Raw genomic sequence first — 21228 nt, 5'->3', positions numbered from 1 at the left:
TGCATTTTGATACCATGGTCAATAATGTTGGGAATTGGTGTATGCCCTAGAGGCAATCTATAATCAGTTCTGTAATATGATATCTATTTCATTATATTACGAGGCATATCTGTTATTGTGTAGATTGCGCTAAATATGATTTTACACAATAATGTCCTTGGAATAGTAGGTTCAATAGGCATCAAGTGTGACTTGATTGTGAGATTCTATAATTAATGAACATTATTCCTAAATGTCCATAGTCAAAGTATTATCGTTAATTAGGACAACGATAATACGGTTAGACTAGTGTGAGTGTTGATTGATGACCAAATCTCATAGGTCATGGATATGGAGATATCAAATCACACCACATGTATACATTAAGAGTAATGTGTATTGGACTGACCCGCCATGAGATTGCTACATGGGTTGTTACGTGACTGTCATTAGCATATCTCAAAATGACTATAGTGTAATGGTCCTTTGACTTGAGGTCACCATGGATTCCTACGTGTAATGTCGTATATTTTGATACTGTCAAACGCCACCGTAACAGGCTGGTTATAAAGATAGTTATTGGGTATGCCACAAAGCATGGAAAAGAATGTGAGTGACCAAGATAGGATTTGTCCCTCCTACGAAACGGGAGCGATATCTCACGGCCACTTGGTGGTTAAGTCTAAAAGTGTATGCATACCCAAATGAGTCGATATAATGATATCGAGCTCATTTGTTCTGATAGACTTACCCGGTAAACCAAGAAAAAGAGATATTGAGCCATACAAGAATGTCATCGACCATGCCTTGGGCTCAATAGAGATATAGAGGACAAAGGGATTATATTACACGGTAACGTAAGTCACAAGGTTCGTCGAGAAATTGACTTTCCGATTACTTGAGTAACAGCGATGTATTGCTAGATGCCGCTCACTGTTTGTGATATTGAAATAGAGATTTCGATATTACTATCAACGTAATTGGGAACCTACAGGGTCACACACTACGACTAAATCGACGGGATATTTTGAAACAATAAAATCGTCTAATAGAGATTAGATGATTTATGGTGCGACCGATTAATCGGATATTTAATGAGATTAAATTTGTCGATTAATTAGACTCGATTTATTAGATTAAATGGACCAAATTGACACACGATGCAATGTGTATGTATGTAATATATATATAGAGATATATATAGATCGGCAGGGATATATATGTGTGTGTTGTACATATATGCTCTTATATACAAAGTTTGTCCCACATCGGTGAAACTTTGAAGTTTCGGCTCCGCTATTCCTTATAAAAGAATGGGGGCAATAAGTGTATTAAGATATATATATACGTGCAGGCATATTCATATACATATATGATATGTGTATACATATGAGCATATAATTGTAGGAAAAGTCAAAGTTGAATTGTTCAACTTTAATTAATCCTACTAGTTTAATAAATTTCGAGTGTCGCATCGGTGTTTCTTTCGAGTATTGGTCGCTAGTACCGCCGATCTCGAAAACTCGTCGACAAAGTCGGTGTGGATACCAATAGAGGCGTCACGCGTGGGACGCTCGGTCGACAACTTTAAATATTCCAAGTACGCTTTTATTTACTCTTATTCTTCTAGTAGGTCTTGGAATTAGTTTCACGGGTAGGAAATTTTGAATTTATGTTCTTTTTACGCTTCCGTTGCGGCTGGTGAAACTAGCAAATAAGGGGAGTCAATTAGTTAAAATAGGGGTAAAAATGACCCGAGCAAAATATATTCTAACTAGACTATTGAATCCGCGCGTTGCACGGATTTTGTAAAGAAAATTTATTAAAAAACTTTAGATATTGAGACAATTATTAATATTGATTTATAGTTTAATTAATATGTAGAAAATAAAAAATTTGTTCTTATACTATATAAATTTTATACACGCGGTAGATAATATTAATTAAAGAGCTTGTAAGCAAATAATTCATGTAAAATATTTCATAGACATGATCTCAACAATTTATAGGACAATAATTATAAAATCCAAAAAAAAATAAAATTTCTAGCTGGTTTATTATTAAAGAAAGATTAACAATCATAGACCCTATAAAATTTTAACATTAACTATTCGCAATTGTATTTTTTCTCACTCATATTTCATCCATTTGGTTTTACAAATTTAAATAATTTTAGATAAAATGACTAATAAGCTCGATGAGAGATTTACTTACTTTAACCTTTGGAGCTAATAATGATTATTAAAATTAATTAGGTAAAGTTCAATAATTCTTAATGTATTTAAAATTATGTATATTTATTTACTAATGAAATAGCAATTACTTATAAAATAATAATAAATTATTAGAATTCTTATTTAATGGTTTTTTGATATATTTTATTAATTACAATAATAATTAGCATTTATTCAATTTGTATGTAACATACTAATTTATTATACATTTACAATTGTAACCTCTGGTACAATTATATATATATATATATGTATATTTATTTAGTAATAAAATAGTAATTACTTATAACATAACAATAAGTTATTAGAATTCCTCTTTAATATTTTAGGGTTTTAGGGTTTTCTGGATATATTTTATTAATTACAATAATAATTAGCATTATTTAATTTCTATGTAACATAGTAATTTATTAAATATTTACAATTCTACCCCTATTTAATAGGGTATGATACAACTTTATATATATATATATAGATAAAGGCCAATTTAACTATTTACTTTAATATAAGCACTTGTAGTAGCATTCCTCAACTAATTATATTATTTCAATCCCGAACAAAAGGTACTTTGATTTAATTATTTTGTCTAATTTATTAGTTAATTTTTATGCTTTCTTATTTACATTATTAATTAGTTTCATTCATTAATTACTACATCAAACTTATTTTATTTGTAAAATACTATTCTAACCCCATTTAACATAAGCCTATTTAAAGCAAGATATAGTTTCTTTTACTACATATATGTCGATACTATATATATGTAGATATAGATAGATTTAGGGCTAATAAAGATTATTAAAATTAATTAAGTTCAATAATTCTTAGTGTCTTTAAAATTAGGCACATTTATTTACTAATAAAATACCAACTACTTACAAAATAATAATAATAAGTGACTAGAATTCTTCTTTAATGTTTTTCTGAAAATATTTTATTAATTACAATAATAATTAGCATTATTCAATTTCTATGTAACATACTAATTTACCCCTCGAATTTGATTAAGACCGTAACTAATCTCGAATTTGCTCCGTGGTTGACCATCCACAGAGGATACTAAACAATCACGGAGCTAATCTAAGTGTGTTGAATCTCAAGATACTAAATTAAGTATATAATTATTGACGTAGGTTAGTTCAATGGATTCGATGTTTATGTTTCAAGATTTAATATTAGAGTATTGTGACTGAAAAAAAATCACGTTAAAAAAACTTTATCCTTTAGTAAGCCGATATGGCTCGAACTGAATTAATGGAGACTCGATATACTTCCGAATATTAAAGTGCACACAAAAAAGATTAATTACATGATCAATCTATACCTCATCCTTCACTAAAAATCTCTTCGGTGACTGCGTAATCGGTTCAATGTGTCATCTTAATTAACTGCATCTTCATCCCTATATATACGGAACATGGCTTTGTGGCTGTATACTTCCATCTTACATCAAACTGACATTCCATATATCTGCGTGTTCAATAAAAATGTTGGGATCTAGCAGGACTGTGACGTTCGACCCGGCCACCTCGAAGTACTCGGTTGTGTTCGCAGGGAAAACGATCGAAACGGTTGTGACCGACAAGGCTTCTGTGATTGATTCATGGGTTATGGAGATACAATCCATTTATGCAGGAAAACCCATGGTGGTCGGTTTAGATGTCGAGTGGAGGCCTCACATCATCCGATCTATGAGCAACAAATCCGCAACCCTCCAGCTCTGTATCGACTGCAAGTGCCTTATTGTCCAGCTCTTCTACGTGGATTACATCCCCGTTTCGCTCAAGAACTTCTTGATGGATCCGAACTTTACTTTCGTGGGCGTTGAGGTCTCTATTTGTTCATGTGTATGCGTGGATGCCACGTTAGAAACTTCTTTAATGAATACTGATATTGCTCATTGATGTAAGGTTGGCGATGATATTGCAAAGCTGAGGAACGAGTACGGCCTCATTTGTAGAAAGCATGCAGATGTTCGGGAGGCGGCGAAGAATAAGTGGCCCGGAAGGTTTAGGAGGCCCGGGCTGAAGGATCTAGCGGTAGAAGTGGCGGGCTTGCACATGAAGAAGCCCAGGCACGTCGTCATGAGTAACTGGGAGGCTCGGAATCTGAGCGAGAGTCAAGTCGAGTATGCTTGTGTCGATGCCTATGCCTCTTACAAGATCGGCCATAAGCTCCTCATAGAGAACTAATTATGATAAGTTCCCGATATGTTATGCGCGATGCTATGAAGTGCTATGCTATTCGATAATACCGATGATATGAATTCTGATCTATTAAAAAATCTGCTACTGTTGATTTAATTTCTTCAAGTCCCTGTATTTATAAATAATAAAATAATTATATATCGATAATATTAGTATCCAGCAAAAAAGAAAAGAAAATAATGCTTATTTATTAGAACTAATAGAATTTAAAAATATGGACATTAAGTAACTACGGGCCAGGCCCAGAACTCAGCATCGGTTAGAAAGGCCCAGCCCATTTAGAGATATAGCTGATTTCAGTGGATCGGAGCACGATGAACCCAGCGAGACCCCCGCCCACTGGCCCTGATCCGGCGCTGTCCCCCATTTCCTTGGGCTCACTGTACACCCGGAGTATGTAGAATTTCGCTCAGACTCTGACGGAGGACATTTGGATTCAGAGTTAAAGTTACTTTGATTTTAATTTTGATTTTGATTGTGGAAAAGGATAAATGAGATGTGATTATAAATTTGACTTGGGAAACGTGTGTTTTTGTTGTGTAGTGTGTTAAATTAAAGTTAAAGTTAAAATTTTTGAATTGGAAAATGTATATTTTTGTTGTGTAGTGTGTTGAGTTAAAGTTAAAAAGTTAAAGTTAAAAGTTAAAATCAGTTATCTCAATCCAAATGGAGCCTGAGACATAAACCCTGACCCAGTTCCAGGCAAAACAGGTGAAAACTGAGCTTATCCTCCCTGCAATAAACTGATATTCGATTACCAGTACGTTCAATTGTTCGAAGAATCCGAGGATTTTGGTTGTTTCGCGTCACAGTCGGCGAAAACTAACATTTTAATGTGGCGGAGGATTTCAGGGGCAAACTTTCTTGAGAGAATTTCATGCAAAAAGGTCACACTTAATTTGCTTAAGATTGTACGCTTGAATCTCCGGTTATGTTGACTCTTGATTGATGAAAGAGTGTTGGTGAGCTTAGACGATGGCAGTTGATTCTGAGCTGAATGAATTTCTCATCGTTAGCAATTGTCGTAAATGCTTGGAGTTCTTGTGGGATCCATGTTTCATTGATTTTGATGAAAGTCGGGGACTATGCAAGATTATCCAGTGCGAAGCTCATGTGAAAAAGAAGAGTAATAATGCAAGGCAAAGTGAAAGATTTCTTTTCATGTGATTATGGGATCTCTTTTATCTTCGTTCATCCATTTGCAAAGTAGGAAAAGTGAAATATGTCGGTTGTCTTGACTTTTCTTTTCTCAGTGTATTAAGTAGAGGAGTGTTGTAACTTGTAAGAGAAGGTATCAACCAAATTCCCCAATAACCAAATCTTCATATTTAAACAAAATGTTTTTCAAGAGAAAACAAAAACAAGATCATTTGTTTACTTGTTGATTATTCGTTAAGCATGGCTTTTTTTATTTACTTATTGATTATTGTTGCAAGTGAAGGGTTCGTCTTTTTTTAAATAATAGATTTACACAATTGTGCTAATATAATTATACTTTTTAATTTACTTAAAAAAATTTAGTTAGATAACCTTTTAAATTGTGAAAATGTCAATTAAGTAATATTCATGAATTGGTGTGTTTGGTTTTAGAATTAAGTGGAGTTAAGTTTTGATTTTAATTGGGTTGTAATAATTGTATTGTTGAATTATGAAAAAAAATGGTGAAAAAGGAATGAATAGTTGAGAAAAAGTAATAATTGTGCTATTTAATTGTGAAAAAAGTAATAGATAGTTTAGATAATTTAATATTAAAAATTGAATTGAATGGTTAAAACAATGAAGAAAAAAAGAAAAGTAATAATTGTGTTATTGATTTTTGTTGTGTAGTAAGTAGAGTTAAAGTTAGAGTTAAAATATTAAAAACATGATTATAAAACCAAACGGAGCGTTTAAATTCTAATAATACGTTGGCATTAAATTAACTATATTACATGAAAATTAATATTATATATCATGCTGATAAAGAAAACAACCAAAGTAAGATAATAAAAAAAAGCATCCAGCACGTATATTGTCTTTTGATAATTCATTTGGAAATTTTTCTACCTTGAATATTTGGCCAAGGAGCGAGAACACCATTTTAAAAGAAGTATACATTTTCTTAAATATTCATTTTTTGGTTTTTTTGAGTAAAGAAATTGCTTGTGCAAATATATATATATATATATATATATATATATATTTCGTTATATTTCTATTTTTTCTGCGTCAAGATTTTCAACCAAGTAATAGGATACTATGCTAAAAAAATATTTAGGACTTATGGGTATAAAATTGTTTACTTATCAATAGTTTATAGGAAATGTGAAATTTTATTTAAGTAATATTATAGACAAGTGGATATGTTATTTACTTATCAAAGAGTGATTTATGGGGTTTATCCATATCTAATTAGAGTTATAAATGTGTTGTTGAGTGTATTTTGGTACCTTTTTTTGTTGAATATAAAAGCTAGATCGAGTTATTAGTCCATTGTGACTGCCCTAACTAAGGTACTTAATCGTCACGGAATGTTTCCTTCGCCATAGCTGGCTAGGACTTTAGTTCAACTTGGTCACCACAGCCCTACCAACACACTAGCGAATTAAGTCTAAGGCCTATTGGATCAAGCATTATGGGTTGACCACCGCCATCCCATAATACACTTACATAGTGACGAGCTCTACGTGTTTAGTGCGGTTCGAACTCGTGATGTTCAAGTAGAGTACTTGGAGCTTAACCACTAGATCACCGTGCTGGTGGTGAGTGCATTTTGATACCATGGTCAATAAGGGGAGTGGATTAGTTAAAATTGGGGTAAAAATGATCCCGGCCAAAATTATTCTAATTAGACTATTCAATTCGCGCGTTGCACGGATTTTGTAAAGAAATTTATTTAAAAACTTTAGATATTGAGATAATTATTAATATTGATTTATAGTTTAATTAATATGTAGAAAATAAAAAATTTCTTCTTATACTATATAAATTTCATACACGCGGTAGATAATATTAATTAAAGAGCTCGTAAGCAAATAATTCGTATAAAATATTTCATAGACATGATCTCAACAATTTATAGGACAATAATTATAAAATCCAAAAAAAACAAAATTCCTAGCTGGTTTATTATTAAAGATCGATTAACTATCATAGATCCTATAAAATTTTAACATTAATTATTCGCAGTTGTATTTTTCTCACTCATATTTCATCTATTTGATTTTACAAATTTAAATAATTTTAGATAAAATAACTAATCAGCTTGATGAGAGATTTACTTACTTTAACCTTTAGAGCTAATAATGATTATTAAAATTAACTAGGTAAAGTTCAATAATTCTTAATGTATATATTTATTTACTAATGAAATAGCAATTACTTATAAAATAACAATAAATGATTAGAATTCTTATTTAACGTTATTTTGATATATTTTATTAATTACAATAATAATTAGCATTTATTCTATTTGTATGTAACATACTAATTTATTATACACTTACAATTGTAACCTTTGGTACAATTATATATATATATATGTATATTTATTTAGTAATAAAATAGCAATTACTTATAAAATAACAATAAGTGATTAGAATTCTTCTTTAATATTTTTTGGATATATTTTATTAATTACAATAATAATTAGCATTATTTAATTTCTATGTAACATAGTAATTTATTAGATATTTACAATTCTACCCCCATTATATAGGGTATGATACAACTTTTTTTATATATATATATATATATACAGATAAAGGCCAATTTAACTATTTACTTTAATATAAGCACTTACAGTCGCATTCCTTCAACTAGTTCTTTTATTTCAATCCCGAACAAAAGGTACTTTGATTTAATTATTTTGTCTAATTTATTAGTTAATTTTTATGCTTTCTTATTTACATTATTAATTAGTTTCATTCATTAATTACTACATCAAACTTATTTTATTTGTAAAATACTATTCTAACCCCATTTAACATAAGCCTATTTAAAGCAAGATATAGTTTCTTTTACTACATATATGTAGATACTATATATATGTAGATATAGATAGATTTAGGGCTAATAAAGATTATTAAAATTAATTAAGTAAAGTTCAATAATTCTTAATATCTTTAAAATTATACATATTTATTTACTAATAAAATACCAACTACTGACAAAATAATAATAAGTGACTAGAATTCTTCTTTAATGTTTTTCTGAAAATATTTTATTAATTACAATAATAATTAGCATTATTCAATTTTTATGTAACATACTAATTTACCCCTCGAATTTGATTAAGACCGTAACTAATCTTGAATTTGCTCCGTGGTTGACCATCCACAGAGGATACTAAACAATCACGGAGCTAATCTAAGTGCATCGAATCTCAAGATATTAAATTAATTATATAATTATCGACACAGGTTGGTTTAATGGATTCGACATTTATGTTTCAAGATTTAATATTAGAGTATTGTGACTGAAAAAAAAAAAAATTTATGTTAGAAAAACTTTATCCTCTAGTAAGCCGATATGGCTCGAACTGAATTAATAAGGACTCGATATACTTCCGAATATTAAAGTGCACACCAAAAAGATTAATTACATGATCAATCTATACCTCATCCTTCACTAAAAATCTCTTCGGTGACTGCGTAATCGGTTCAATGTGTCATCTTAATTGACTGCATCTTCATCCCTATATATACAGAACGTGGCTTTGTGGCTGTATACTTCCATCTTACATCAAATTGACATTCCATATATCTGCGTGTTCAATAAAAATGTTGGGATCTCGCAGGACTGTGACGTTCAACCCGGCCACCTCGAAGTACTCGGTTTTGTTTGCTGGGAAAACGATCGAAACAGTTGTGACCGACAAGGCTTCTGTGATTGATTCATGGGTTATGGAGATACAATCCATTTATGCAGGAAAACCCATGGTGGTCGGTTTAGATGTCGAGTGGAGGCCTCACATCATCCGATCTATGAGCAACAAATCCGCAACGCTCCAGCTCTGTATCGACTGCAAGTGCCTCATTGTCCAGCTCTTCTACGTGGATTACATCCCCGACTCGCTCAAGAACTTCTTGATGGATCCGAACTTTACTTTTGTGGGCATTGAGGTCTCTATTTGTATACGTGTATGCATGGATGCCATGTCACTAACTTCTTTAATGAATACTAATATTGCTCATTGATGTAAGGTTGGCGATGATATTGCAAAGCTGAGGGACGAGTACGGCCTCAATTGCAGAAAGCATGCAGATGTTCGGGAGGCGGCGAAGAATAAGTGGCCTGGAAGGTTTAGGAGGCCCGGGCTGAAGGATCTAGCGGTAGAAGTGGCAGGCTTGCACATGAAGAAGCCCAGGCACGTCGTCATGAGTAACTGGGAGGCCCGGAATCTCAACGACAGTCAAGTCGAGTATGCTTGTGTCGATGCCTATGCCTCTTACAAGATCGGCCACAAGCTTCTCATAGAGAACTAATTATGATAATTTCCCAATATGTATGTGCGATGCTACGAAGTGCTATGCTATTCGATACTACCAGCGATGTGAATTCTAATCTATTAAAAAAAATGTGCTACTGTTGATTTAATTTATGCAAGTCCCTGCATTTAGAAATAATAATAATAATTATATATGATAATATAACATTATAATATTAGTTTCCAGTAAAAAAGAAAAGAAGATAATGCTTATACATTAGAAAAATAATATATATCGAATTAAAATATATAGACATAAAGTACTTTCGGGCCAGGCCCAGAACTGAACATCGAATAGAAAGGCCCAGCCCATTTAGTGAATACAGCTGATTCCGATGGATGCGGCGCTTCAGGAACTGCTCCCGGTGCACAATGCACCCAGCGGGAGTTAACCCACTGGCACGCTTTCACCCACTTTTCATTGGGCTCATGATAAACCCGGATCTCCTGGACTCCCGCTGAGCCTCTGATACGTAAACCCTAAACCCTGTTTCCGGCAGAGCCGGTGAAAACTGAGCTGATCCTCCCTGGAACAAACTGAAAATCGATTACCAGTACGTTCAATTGTTCGAACAATCCGAGGATATTGGTCGTTTCACGCCACGGCCGGTGAAAACTTCCATTTTAAGGACGGAAGATGTCACAATTGGCCCGTAAAGTGCGGAGGATTTCAGGGGCGAACTTTCTTCAGAGAATTTCATCCGGAAAGGTCATACTTTGGTTCAAATTGTACGCTTGAATCTCCGGTTATCTTGACTCCTGATTGATGAAAAGAGTGTTGGTGAGCTTAGTCGATGGCAGTTGATTCTCAGCTGAATGAATTTCCCATCGTGAGCAATTGTTGTAAATGCTTGGAGTTCTTGTGGAATGTTTCATTGAATTTGATGAAAGTCGGGGACTTTATGGAGCAATGTTCGAATAATTTTGTGGGTCTTCTCGTTTTGATCAACGGACTTGGTGAAAACTTTCATCGTCAATCTAGAATGCTGTTATTGTCTGTTTCAGATAAATGGTTGCCGAGCATTTTGTTCGAAAACAGCCGTCGACATTGGACAGCCAACTCCTGCTACTCACCCTGAGGTGCTGGTTTGTGCATTAAACTCTTTGCTATTGATGAAAACGTTAAATGTGTTGTATAGAATGTGCTGAAGGACTTTATATTTATCTCCTTGTGTAGTTACTAAAGGATGGAGAGATCACACCTGGCATCACCACAGAAGAGTGCATCTCGAGGCGGAACAGATTGATCGAGCTTCTCCCCGAGAAGGGCTTAGCAATTATTGCATCTGCTCCAGTGAAAATGATGACAGATGTTGTGCCTTACACTTTCCGACAAGATGCGGATTACTCGTACATCACTGGGTGTCAACAACCGGGGGGCGTTGCGGTGTTAGGTCGTGACTGGGGCTTGTGCATGTTTATGCCCGAAGCCAAACCTCATGTATGCCGTAAATCCTAGACTGATATGATTGTATATTATTAAGATTCCTCTGGAGGGCATTTGAAAAATGTGCTCTTAACGCTTCAGGAATTACTGTTTCTATTATCTTTCTAGCTCGGTTGAAATCCTTGAAAGACTGAGCCATCTTATCTATATCAATGTTCAGAGACGGTCGCGAGAGAAAGGACTCTGTTGAGTACATATTTCGTAAATGTTATAAGACCTCTAGGGATTTCTTATCGACGCCTATGGAATGATGAAACTGCATTTTGGGTTCTGATGGATTCACTTTTCATTGACTATATAGGATGTCCTCTGGCAAGGCCAAATCGCTGGAGTTGATGCAGCATTGGAAAGTTTCAAGGCTGATAAAGCATTTCCCATGAGCAAATTGCGTGAGGTAATGTTTCTGTGGACTTTTTCATTGGCTATATACCATGTCCTGTGTAGGTTTTAGACGCTGTCAAGAAAGAAACACTTCCAGTTATGATTGAGACCCATCCGTTCAATTCCCTTTTAGACTTTCCTTTCTTGTTATTTTCTAATACAAATTGTCATTGCTGGCCAGGTCCTTCCAGAAATGATTAGGCAATCCTCCAAGTTGTTCCATAATGGTTATACTGCAACATCAGCATATACAAATCTGGAGGCTTATCAGAGAGCAGCTTACGGTGGCAAAGTCAAAGACCTTTCTATTTACACACATGAGTTACGGTGGAAAAAATCACCTGCAGAGCTTAAGCTGATGAGAGAATCAGCATCAATTGCTTGCCAGGTACTTTCATGTGCCAAAGTTAAGTCTTAGCTTCAGGAGATGGTTATGTTTGTCATCCATTCTTATGATCTGTAAGAGAATATGCTAATTGCTCAGCAGGAAAGGTCCATACTAATTTTGTTGTTAAAGAGTCACAGTAATGTGACTTCACCTTTCCCAATTTCATGTGATAGAAATTCAAAAATTTTCTGGCAATATTTGCTTCTTGATGGTCCCATCAAGAGGATGATTTGTTTTTGCTCCTCATTATTGATCTTGCATTATAACAGATTTTCTGCCACGAAACAGAATAAAAAAACTTTCTCTGTAACATAAATCCAATATGATACACTGAAAAGGGGAGTTTACCTGATGATGACAAACCCTACCTATGGGCATGGAGGACTCACTTTCAATCTGTCTCATCCCCCAATTTTAATTATGCGAAGTACCACATGGAATTTCATTCATTTCGAGACCTGAACAATCACGTTTATAAGTTTCCCCTGCATTATATAACTGATGTTCTAAAGAAAGTGTGAGTTTAACTTATAATAACAAATCTCTGTTGCTCAAGTATCCTTTGCTGTGATCAGCATGACAAGTTTTTCCATGTACGGTCAGCTCTTATCTGCATACCATTTTCTGCAGTCGGATGTTGTATATGCCACCAAATTATAATTCCTAGTGATGTTCAGTCTTTTTTTCTTCTATAGACATTATCCCTCTCGTTTGTTATTGAAGTTTTTCCTCTCCATTTTAGGCACTATTGCAGACAATGATGCACTCGAAAATGTACCCTCATGAGGGCATACTATCTGCGAAAATAGAATATGAATGCAGAATAAGAGGTGCCCAGAGGATGGCGTAAGCATTTCTCCTTCTCAGAAGCTTTAGACGTTCTATTCTTGTTCAATCAGATGGTGGGTTTTTGTGATGAGGACCATTATGATTTTGTGATTATATACCTGGATCCTCTGCAACTCAGAAGATATGCTTAATCTCTTTGGTGATTAGATTCAACCCTGTTGTTGGTGGAGGCTCAAATGGCAGTGTTATACATTATTCTCGGAATGACCGGAAAGTAAGATAAGATGCATCTTCCTTTAGTTGTTCCAATTCTTCTTCTAATCTTGAAATTCATTATAATCTGTAAGGGCTCTTGTACAGATCAAGGATCAGGATCTTGTTTTGATGGATATTGGATGTGAGTTGCATGGTTATGTCAGCGACTTGACCCGTACATGGCCTCCTTCTGGAAGTTTTTCATCTGCTCAAGTTTGCACTCTCTCCTTCCCTCCTCTTTGTTTCCCTCACTTTGTCTAAGTTTTTCATCTATCAAGCCCCCTTTTTTTTTTGGGATAAGTCTTTATTGATTTTTTTTAACCTGGCATCCCCAATCACCCCCATTCTTTCCTCTCTCTCTCTTTTCATCTTTTATAACTTGGTTGATATCTTCATTTAGTTGAACCTTACATCAGAAAAATGGTTTCTGCAGGAAGAGCTCTATGATCTTATACTACAAACAAACAAAAAATCCATGGAGCTCTGCGGACCTGGCACAACCATTCGTGAAATACACAAGTACTCGGTAGGTTTATTATATCGATATTATTGGTAAACATGTAACTGATCTGTTCTCACCTCCTCTGGAGAACAGCTTATTGGCCAAACACAAAATACAGCTTCTTCTGTGCCCTTCTCTTCAAATTTTCGATAATCATAACGCACTTTTAAGAGTTCCACTCAGCTGCTGATGATAGTGATGTCGTGTTGCTATGTAGGTGGACATGCTTCTAAAAGGGTTCAAGGAAATTGGGCTTCTTAAGAATGGTGGAACCAACTCCCTTAGATACGATCAGTTGAACCCTACTTCAATAGGTGTTGTTGTCTATCCCTTGACATATAATCTTGTTTGGCACCACACTGTTGGACATTTCCAGTTCTTGAATTTCAATTGTTTGTGATGAGAGATCTGATTCTCCCTTTGATTATCCAAGCCGTCGTTTGCATTTTCATGATTCCCCAGGTCACTATCTCGGCATGGATGTGCATGATTGTTCTACAATTAGCTATGACCGTGTTCTGGAGCCTGGTGTAGTAAGTTTCGACATAATAAGCTGCTCAAATTTCTTTCCTCAGAATCCCACATTGTAAAGTTGATACCTTTTAGTACCGCGTCGCCCGAGGGGTTAGCAGCAGTGGTCCAGTGCTCGCTCCCATCACAGAGCTTTGCTCGTAGGTTGAGCATTCAGCTCTGGACTCAAATTACTTTGGCCATTACTTCCTTAAGGCGGCACGCAGTCCATTGGGCTGCCTGCCTCCTGAGGCTTGGGGATGGAGTGTTTTGCAGGTCTCTAGGGGTTCATACCTTGTGACTGAAATGAAAGATTTACTGGGGTACTTGCTCTTTATTGGAGAAAAAGAGATTCACTTATAAATGTAGAAATGGAGTGACGTATAAACCTGGATTATCTATATTGATTTCATAGTATTCTCTTTCAATTATGTTGTACCATGATACCATCTACGCAAGCAGCTTGTTACTTGAATATTACACGTCTGGTTCATACTGATCTACTTCTTTTTTTTTTCTTTTTTTCTTTTTTTTTCTTTTTGGCCTTGCTCTGTGGCAATTGCAGGAAGATATTTACTTGAACATGTCAAATCCCTCCTCTTGCTTCCTATTCTGCAATTGTTAATGTGCTATTTGCCTTTAGGTAATAACTATTGAGCCAGGAGTTTACATCCCAGATGACTTTGATGGTCCTGATAGGTATGAAGCAAGGTTTTTTCTTGGTCCAATTGTGCAACTACTTTCAGATTCCCCATCTTGAAGTTCCTCAGAAAGTCGCATAAGAACTCAACATTACATGGCTATTTCATCTGTGGGACTTAAATGGATTGATTAATTACCAAGGGGAACATGATGCAGGTATCGAGGCACAGGAATAAGGATCGAGGATGAGGTTCTAATTACAGAAACAGGTTATGAGGTATGAGTTGAAAATGACCTGTCTTCTCCTTTAAGACCGACGACAATGAGGACCTTCTTGACCCAAAGCCATGATAATGACTATTCTTATGGATCAAAATTGGAACAGGTCCTCACAGGCTCAATGCCCAAAGAGGTTAAGCACATTGAAGCATTACTGAACAATTACAGCCGAGGAGGTGTTGAGGGATTATTCAATGATGCAAGAGTTGTATCAAGTTAATACTTCCACACGGATTCATCAGAGTGCCCCATCAAATGCAGGCTCTCTCTCTACCGACACATGATCTCATCTGGGGTACCTGCTTTTATAAGAATCCCTTCACTGTAGAGCATCTAGTTCACATCCAAGATTTTGGTTTTCTTCCATCACAGTGAATTCCTTCTTATAGTTTTCACCATTGTATCACCATTCTCTCCCAATTCTTCCGGGAATCTACAATAGGATTAGTGCATTCATGATTCATTTCTCAGCTCAAATATCATATGCCCCGATGGATTTTTGTTTTGGAGCAGGAGTTTTGTAAGTTGTCTTTATGTTATAACTCTTGCCTGTTCTGGTTTGCCAAATTCCTCTCCACTTACAACTCGATTATGGTTAGCGTTGCGTGTGCCTCAGTTCCGTTTATGGCTGTGGCTTGGTTCGGCTCATCTCTATATTAGTTTGAACCTTGATAATATAGACAAAGGATAATTTAGGGAAAACTGAAGGTCCTTAGGGGGAATTCTTCTGAACCTGATGGGTATGGTACCTTAGGCTTCCCAACCATTGGATTAGTGAAACTTGCCTCCCGCTAAACAAGGCATGCTCGATCATCGAATGGTGATGGAAGCCCCTTGGTATCGAATCCCTCAGGTCAGCAGAACGTCCCGTTCTTTAACCATCAAATTACCTTAGGAAGGTACGGGCTTTGTCTGATTGGTAATTGGAGTTGAGACGTTGGTCAGAGGGTCGCACCCACTATGGTGACATTCATTAATTAGCACAAGTGAGTCTTTGACCACCCCGGCATAGACTCCCTCACCGAGAGATGCGCGTGCATGAGGGAGTCAAAACATATGATATTGTGGACTGCATGAGGGAGTCAAACATATGATCTTGTGGACTGTCCACAAAGTGTGCACATATTTTGGATTTGGTTATTTTCTTGTTAACTTCAGGAGGAATTGCTATCGCATTAATCTTTTCCTGTGACATAAAAAAATGTCAAGGTCGTTCGTAATTAATAAAAATCAAAAGGTATATGAGCGGCCACCAAGGACTGGACCACCGGCCATGTCATGTACAAGGTTCGAGGATATGCATAAACAGCTGCAAGTTGAGCAGCTGCATTGATTTGCCTATGGATCCGCGTCGAAGGAATTAATATGGAGATCGGGCAGGAGACTTGTGATATCCGGGACCAGACGATCGTAATCAGCCAGCTACCGTCCGGCTTGAAGATCTCAGGTCATAGCATTCGGCCTCGAGGCCATGTGATCTCAGGCCACCTTCGATGAACTCAAGGTGGGTTTTAATAGCCCTAGAGACGAGCAATCCATGCCAAAACCATTGGTCTGAATGAAGCATTCTAATAGAATCTATTGCAGGGTCACACCCGACATCAGTCATGGTGTGACCAACCAAAAGGTACTCGTTACGGTCACATAAACAAACTTTTCTTGCAAAATTGATAGGATTCCACCACATTATTTTCATTTTATGCATCGTGTCATTCCATTGTACCAAATAAAGCTATGGAAGGATCGTCCTCGTGTTACTAAAGCCGGACCTAATTAACCTAACAATGCGAATTGAAGGTGGCTTCAAAAGTTTGGCAAGTTTCCCATACATACATCCACACATATATTTGTAGGCGGGTTGTCCTTCAGTTTCTCCAGTTGAGGAGAGTACCTTTTTAGTTTAGCGGTCAACTACCACCCGTCCCACCTATCTCCTTAAGAAAAATTCATTGCCCCTCGAGCATGATAAATGATGCCACTATTCATTGATTGCGGTTATGCTCGTTTCCATTCCATCCACCTGCAAATTTAGGTGGGTGGCTCCTGTCGAGGGGCAGATCGGTTCGAGCACATACGAAGTGACGTGCAGAGGTGACTCTACTTAGTACTTTAGTCCAAAAGTCATATTTCTGCCGTGGGAATTATCTGTCCCCGAGCCGGTCCAGTCCCATATTGATACTTATAGCATTGTCCACACACGGCAATGCGATTGTGCATCATGTCAATGAGAGTGGGCGCGACATCTCTAATAGGTACATGAGATAACGATTCGATGTAACATGTATTTGCCATCGACTTGGAACCCTAAACTCCGAGTTCCCTAACTAGCCGTGCCTTAGGCTAAGGTCGGTCAAAAATACTCCCAACCATACGAAAGTGACACGTGGAGGGACGTTATCGGTTAACCACCGCCAACCCCACCGCTTGCCATCTTAAATTTCGCCATAAATTTCCAACTGCACCAAAGTGGACACCTATCAAAGCAAAAAAGGCGACCTGATATCCTCAAAATGCCCCTAACTTTGCACCAAAATTACCAGATCGCACATTTCTCTTTGTTTCCCATCTCTGTCGTGGAAAATATGCATTGAACCAACATTGACCCTGACCACACGAAAGCTATGATAATGGGCCCCAGAGATCAATGGACCCTCAGTGGCATTTTCGGAATTTTCCCTAGCCAAGAAGGGCAAATGTTTTGCTTCCTTAATATATAACCCCGCATGCATCTTATGTCGTCCCTCAACATTGCAACTCATACTATTATTGAGCTTGAGAGAGTACACGAGAAAGCAAGTGAAAAAGATGTCTCTTGTCATAGATGAGATCAAAGCTAATGCCGAGGTATACCACGGAGACGATCTATGCCAAGAGAAATCGAAGTTCTTGCTCAAGGAGATCGGTCTTCCGAACGGGCTCCTGCCTTTAAAGGATATAGAGGAATGCGGGTACGTGAAGGAGACCGGTTTCGTGTGGCTCAAACAGAAGAAGAAGACCGACCACAAGTTCGACAAGATTGGGAGGCTCGTGTCCTATGCTCCCGAGGTCACGGCCTATGTGGAACAGAACCGGATCAAGAAGCTCACCGGCGTGAAGACCAAGGAGCTCTTGATCTGGATCTCACTGAGCGACATCTACGTGGACGATCCCCCCACCGGGAAGATCACTTTTAAGACTCCCGCTGGGTTGTCGCGGTCGTTCCCGGTTTCGGCCTTTGAGATCGAGGAGGAAGTTAAGGATGTGAAGGAGGAGAGTGATGTCAAAGAAGCAAATGCAGCTGTGGAAGTCAAGGAATTATGAAGCTAGATATGGCGATGGACAACGATGTAGTGAATGCTTTGCTTATGGTTTCACTGATAAGGATGGATCATTTAGATTTCACTAATGCTTCGAACACATATTATCTTGATTTTGTATTATTACTATGATGAGAAAAAAATAAACTTTCTTGTTCAAAAAAATGGTGCAGGATATCCAATGAAACATCTAGAGTAGACCTGAAAATGAAATTCGGGATGCGTAAGAGTTACTCGGATCTAAGACTCATTTTTATGATTCTGCGATTCTAGGAAGCATGATAAGAGGCAAACAATTTAGGATTGTCCCAAGAGGCATTCATTTGAGGACCGAGTCAGCGAAGTTCATTCAAACATATGAATTAGCAAGCAAGCAACCACCGCACGACCTAAACTTTGAACCAAGCAGCACGACAAGAAAGATCGGACTTCCTTCTCAATGAAAATGAACTAGCAACTAAACTAGGAAGCAATTGTAGAAGTTAAATTTGGAATATGTAATAAAGCAATGTACCTAGAAAGATAAGGAAAACCACAACATCATAAACTCCTGTCCCCACTTCGACATTGCTTCTGCTGGCTATAGTAAAGTCGGGCCGATATTCGCTTAGCAGAAAATGCAGGCAAGGCAAAGTGCTGGAAGGACCACCTCATTTGACAGGCACTTACAACTTCAAAGACTGGATCAACCGGTAATTTTCAAGGTTAGTCAACTGTCAATAAGAAACTCGATGTGACGGGAGATTAGAACTTTATATGCATCGAGCTCTTACCTGTGAGGCGATAATCCATTTGCCGCCGATCCACTCCTGGTGTGGTCTTAACTCGGATCCGCTAAACTCCAATTCCTCATTGGTATCTCTGAAGTAGACAAAAAATCTCGAATTTTTGAGAACTTTAGAGACCACGCCTACCCACCATCCGTCATTGTACAAAGCATCTACTTCATCGAGCAACTTGAAATCACCACTTGCTTTAGTTTGGGGAGGACGAGGCCTTATGTGCAGAGCATCAATTTCTTCCAATAGGAAGTTTGTATCATCATCGTTTCTGAAGTTTTGGTACTGTACTAGGTACTTTCCCTTTGAAATCTCCTTATCAATCTTTGCAGAGAACCAGGCACCACGAAACCCATCTTCATCGCTACTCACCTCAACCAATGCCCCTTTCTTGAATCTCTGGTTCGTTGTTCCAGCAACCTTAGCCTCCACTGCTGCTGACCCTCTCTGCAACTCCAATTATTTTTACACATAAGCTCGACAAACTCATTCTTCAAACAAGCTAAAGCTGAGAGGTGATTTATCTGGAAACACTAGCCCGGGGTAGTCGGGGACCTCCTATTTGATTCAGAACCAAACTATCTATTCTCAGATGTTGCATAAATATCGAAAATCACGTCGTTTCCCATAGCAAATTTGACTAAGCAAAACGACTTTTGTGAAATTGGTCAATCAGAATCAGAACTACAAATTCAGTACACAAGCAACTCGAACTCACGAGACAGTAACAGGAACCAGTATAATCACAATGACAATTGGCCGTGTATTTCACTGTCGAACCTGAGATTGTCTACTATTGACGATCCTTCGGCAAATTTCGACCGTTTAAGCTCTCAATTTCCTCATTAAGTCCCTCTATACATCATATGAGTGAACAATTTACAGGTTGAAGATAGGCAATCTACGAAAACACGCTCATTTTCATCATCCAGCTGAAACATTCGATCGGACAAGACCGGCAAGCCACCCAATTGAGCGAAGAATTGAAGGGAGAAATCATCTTACTGACCTTTTCCTCATCGAAAGGAGGGAACCAAGCGTTATTGGTCCACTCACGGTGGAGCCTCAAGCTCTCGCTCTTGAACTGTATAGACTCCTTTGAAGCCCTAAAGTAGACTTCGAACTTCCCGCTGCCCAGCTCCGCCGTGATCGAGCCCTCCCACCAGCCGTCGTTGTAGTACGCATCCACCTCCTCCCCGAGCTTGAACGCTCTCCTCGGCTCGCGAGGAGGCAGGGGCCTCATCTGATACTCATCGACCTCCTCCATCAGCCGTTTGGTCCCGGCCTCGTCCTCGAAGAGCGTGTCGAACTGAATTAGGTACCTAAGGGTGGCTTTGCCAGCGGTCTTGCGGCGGCCTGAGGAGGATGGAGCAGAGAGGAGGCGGATGACGATGCCGGTGAACCACGAGCCGCGGAACCCGTCGTCGTTTGATGCGATCTCGACGGCGTCGCCGGGGGAGAATGAGGCGGCTGGAGGCATTCTGGAGACGATGGGCTGACGTTGGCGGGAGAGGGCGGAAGTACTGTCAGCGGGTACAGTGTCATATGATATGGTGCAATCTCCAAACGATAAAATTATACATTACGCAATAAATGCGATATCAATAATAAACTAATTTTACTCAGCAAAATAATAATAATAATAATAGTCTCATTTTATTTTCAGCCCTAAAAAGAAAAGAGAAAAAGGAATTAGGTTTTCGTCACCTATCTTATTTACCAATAATCTTCTTTTTAGCTGCAAAAAATCATTTACTTTTATTTGCTTGATTGGATTGTATGGTAAAGAAGATTATGCAATTAAATTATAATAACCTCACAGTACGTCGCTCCATAATTTTTCATAACTCACCATCTAAATAAGCGATCATGTTTCAAGGTTTTAGAAAATATCAATCTATACTATTATATAAATGAAGAATTTGTAAGCATTTCGTTATTTTAATATTGATTTACACAATAACATTCTTTATTATTATATTTTTTGCTAGAGACTGTGGCACTACAAAGTAAATGAGCCATTGAAAGAACAATTTAGTACATTTATTTCACCTAAAATCACAGGTAAATTAA

The 21228-nt window shown here is 37.2% G+C and overlaps 5 protein-coding genes across 6 annotated transcripts; 4 read left to right on the top strand and 1 right to left on the bottom strand.

The window, feature by feature from the left end:
• Nucleotides 1–3627: 3627 nt before the first annotated feature.
• LOC116213206 (Werner Syndrome-like exonuclease) lies at nucleotides 3628–4519 on the top strand. Its single transcript, XM_031548055.1, has 2 exons — nucleotides 3628–4042; nucleotides 4124–4519. Exons 1-2 carry the CDS (start codon nucleotides 3701–3703, stop codon nucleotides 4403–4405), a joined length of 624 nt encoding a protein of 207 aa, XP_031403915.1. The 5' UTR covers nucleotides 3628–3700; the 3' UTR covers nucleotides 4406–4519.
• Nucleotides 4520–9113: 4594 nt separating this feature from the next.
• Nucleotides 9114–9997, top strand: LOC116214733 (Werner Syndrome-like exonuclease). Its single transcript, XM_031550171.1, has 2 exons — nucleotides 9114–9522; nucleotides 9604–9997. Exons 1-2 carry the CDS (start codon nucleotides 9181–9183, stop codon nucleotides 9883–9885), a joined length of 624 nt encoding a protein of 207 aa, XP_031406031.1. The 5' UTR covers nucleotides 9114–9180; the 3' UTR covers nucleotides 9886–9997.
• A 304-nt stretch (nucleotides 9998–10301) lies between these two features.
• LOC116214732 (intermediate cleaving peptidase 55, mitochondrial) lies at nucleotides 10302–15647 on the top strand. 2 transcript variants are annotated; one of them, XR_004158329.1, is made up of 14 exons: nucleotides 10302–10596; nucleotides 10893–10967; nucleotides 11065–11328; nucleotides 11636–11728; nucleotides 11897–12103; nucleotides 12846–12949; nucleotides 13100–13166; nucleotides 13253–13360; nucleotides 13581–13673; nucleotides 13867–13963; nucleotides 14112–14182; nucleotides 14725–14858; nucleotides 15018–15078; nucleotides 15187–15209. XR_004158329.1 is itself a non-coding variant. In XM_031550170.1 (14 exons), the coding sequence occupies exons 1-14, from the start codon at nucleotides 10525–10527 to the stop codon at nucleotides 15298–15300; spliced, it is 1482 nt and encodes a 493-aa protein (XP_031406030.1). In that variant the 5' UTR covers nucleotides 10305–10524; the 3' UTR covers nucleotides 15301–15647. The 2 variants fall into 2 exon arrangements, 1 of the variants encoding a protein (XP_031406030.1); XM_031550170.1 differs by having other exon boundaries at nucleotides 10305–10596; nucleotides 14803–14858; nucleotides 15187–15647.
• A 2179-nt stretch (nucleotides 15648–17826) lies between these two features.
• On the top strand, nucleotides 17827–18541 carry LOC116213447. Its single transcript, XM_031548395.1, has one exon. It carries the CDS (start codon nucleotides 17886–17888, stop codon nucleotides 18378–18380), a length of 495 nt encoding a protein of 164 aa, XP_031404255.1. The 5' UTR covers nucleotides 17827–17885; the 3' UTR covers nucleotides 18381–18541.
• Nucleotides 18542–18672: 131 nt separating this feature from the next.
• Nucleotides 18673–20710, bottom strand: LOC116213445 (protein AGENET DOMAIN (AGD)-CONTAINING P1). The gene is made up of 3 exons (XM_031548393.1): nucleotides 20165–20710; nucleotides 19150–19602; nucleotides 18673–19056 (listed from the first exon to the last, which is right to left on the bottom strand). Exons 1-3 carry the CDS (start codon nucleotides 20633–20635, stop codon nucleotides 19042–19044), a joined length of 939 nt encoding a protein of 312 aa, XP_031404253.1. The 5' UTR covers nucleotides 20636–20710; the 3' UTR covers nucleotides 18673–19041.
• Nucleotides 20711–21228: the final 518 nt, after the last annotated feature.

This window comes from Punica granatum, chromosome 7, assembly GCF_007655135.1.
Source record: "Punica granatum isolate Tunisia-2019 chromosome 7, ASM765513v2, whole genome shotgun sequence".
In the NCBI taxonomy this organism is placed as follows: Eukaryota; Viridiplantae; Streptophyta; class Magnoliopsida; order Myrtales; family Lythraceae; genus Punica; species Punica granatum.
The sequence above is the reverse complement of the archived record's forward strand: the minus strand, read 5'-3'. Positions and strand labels throughout refer to the sequence as shown.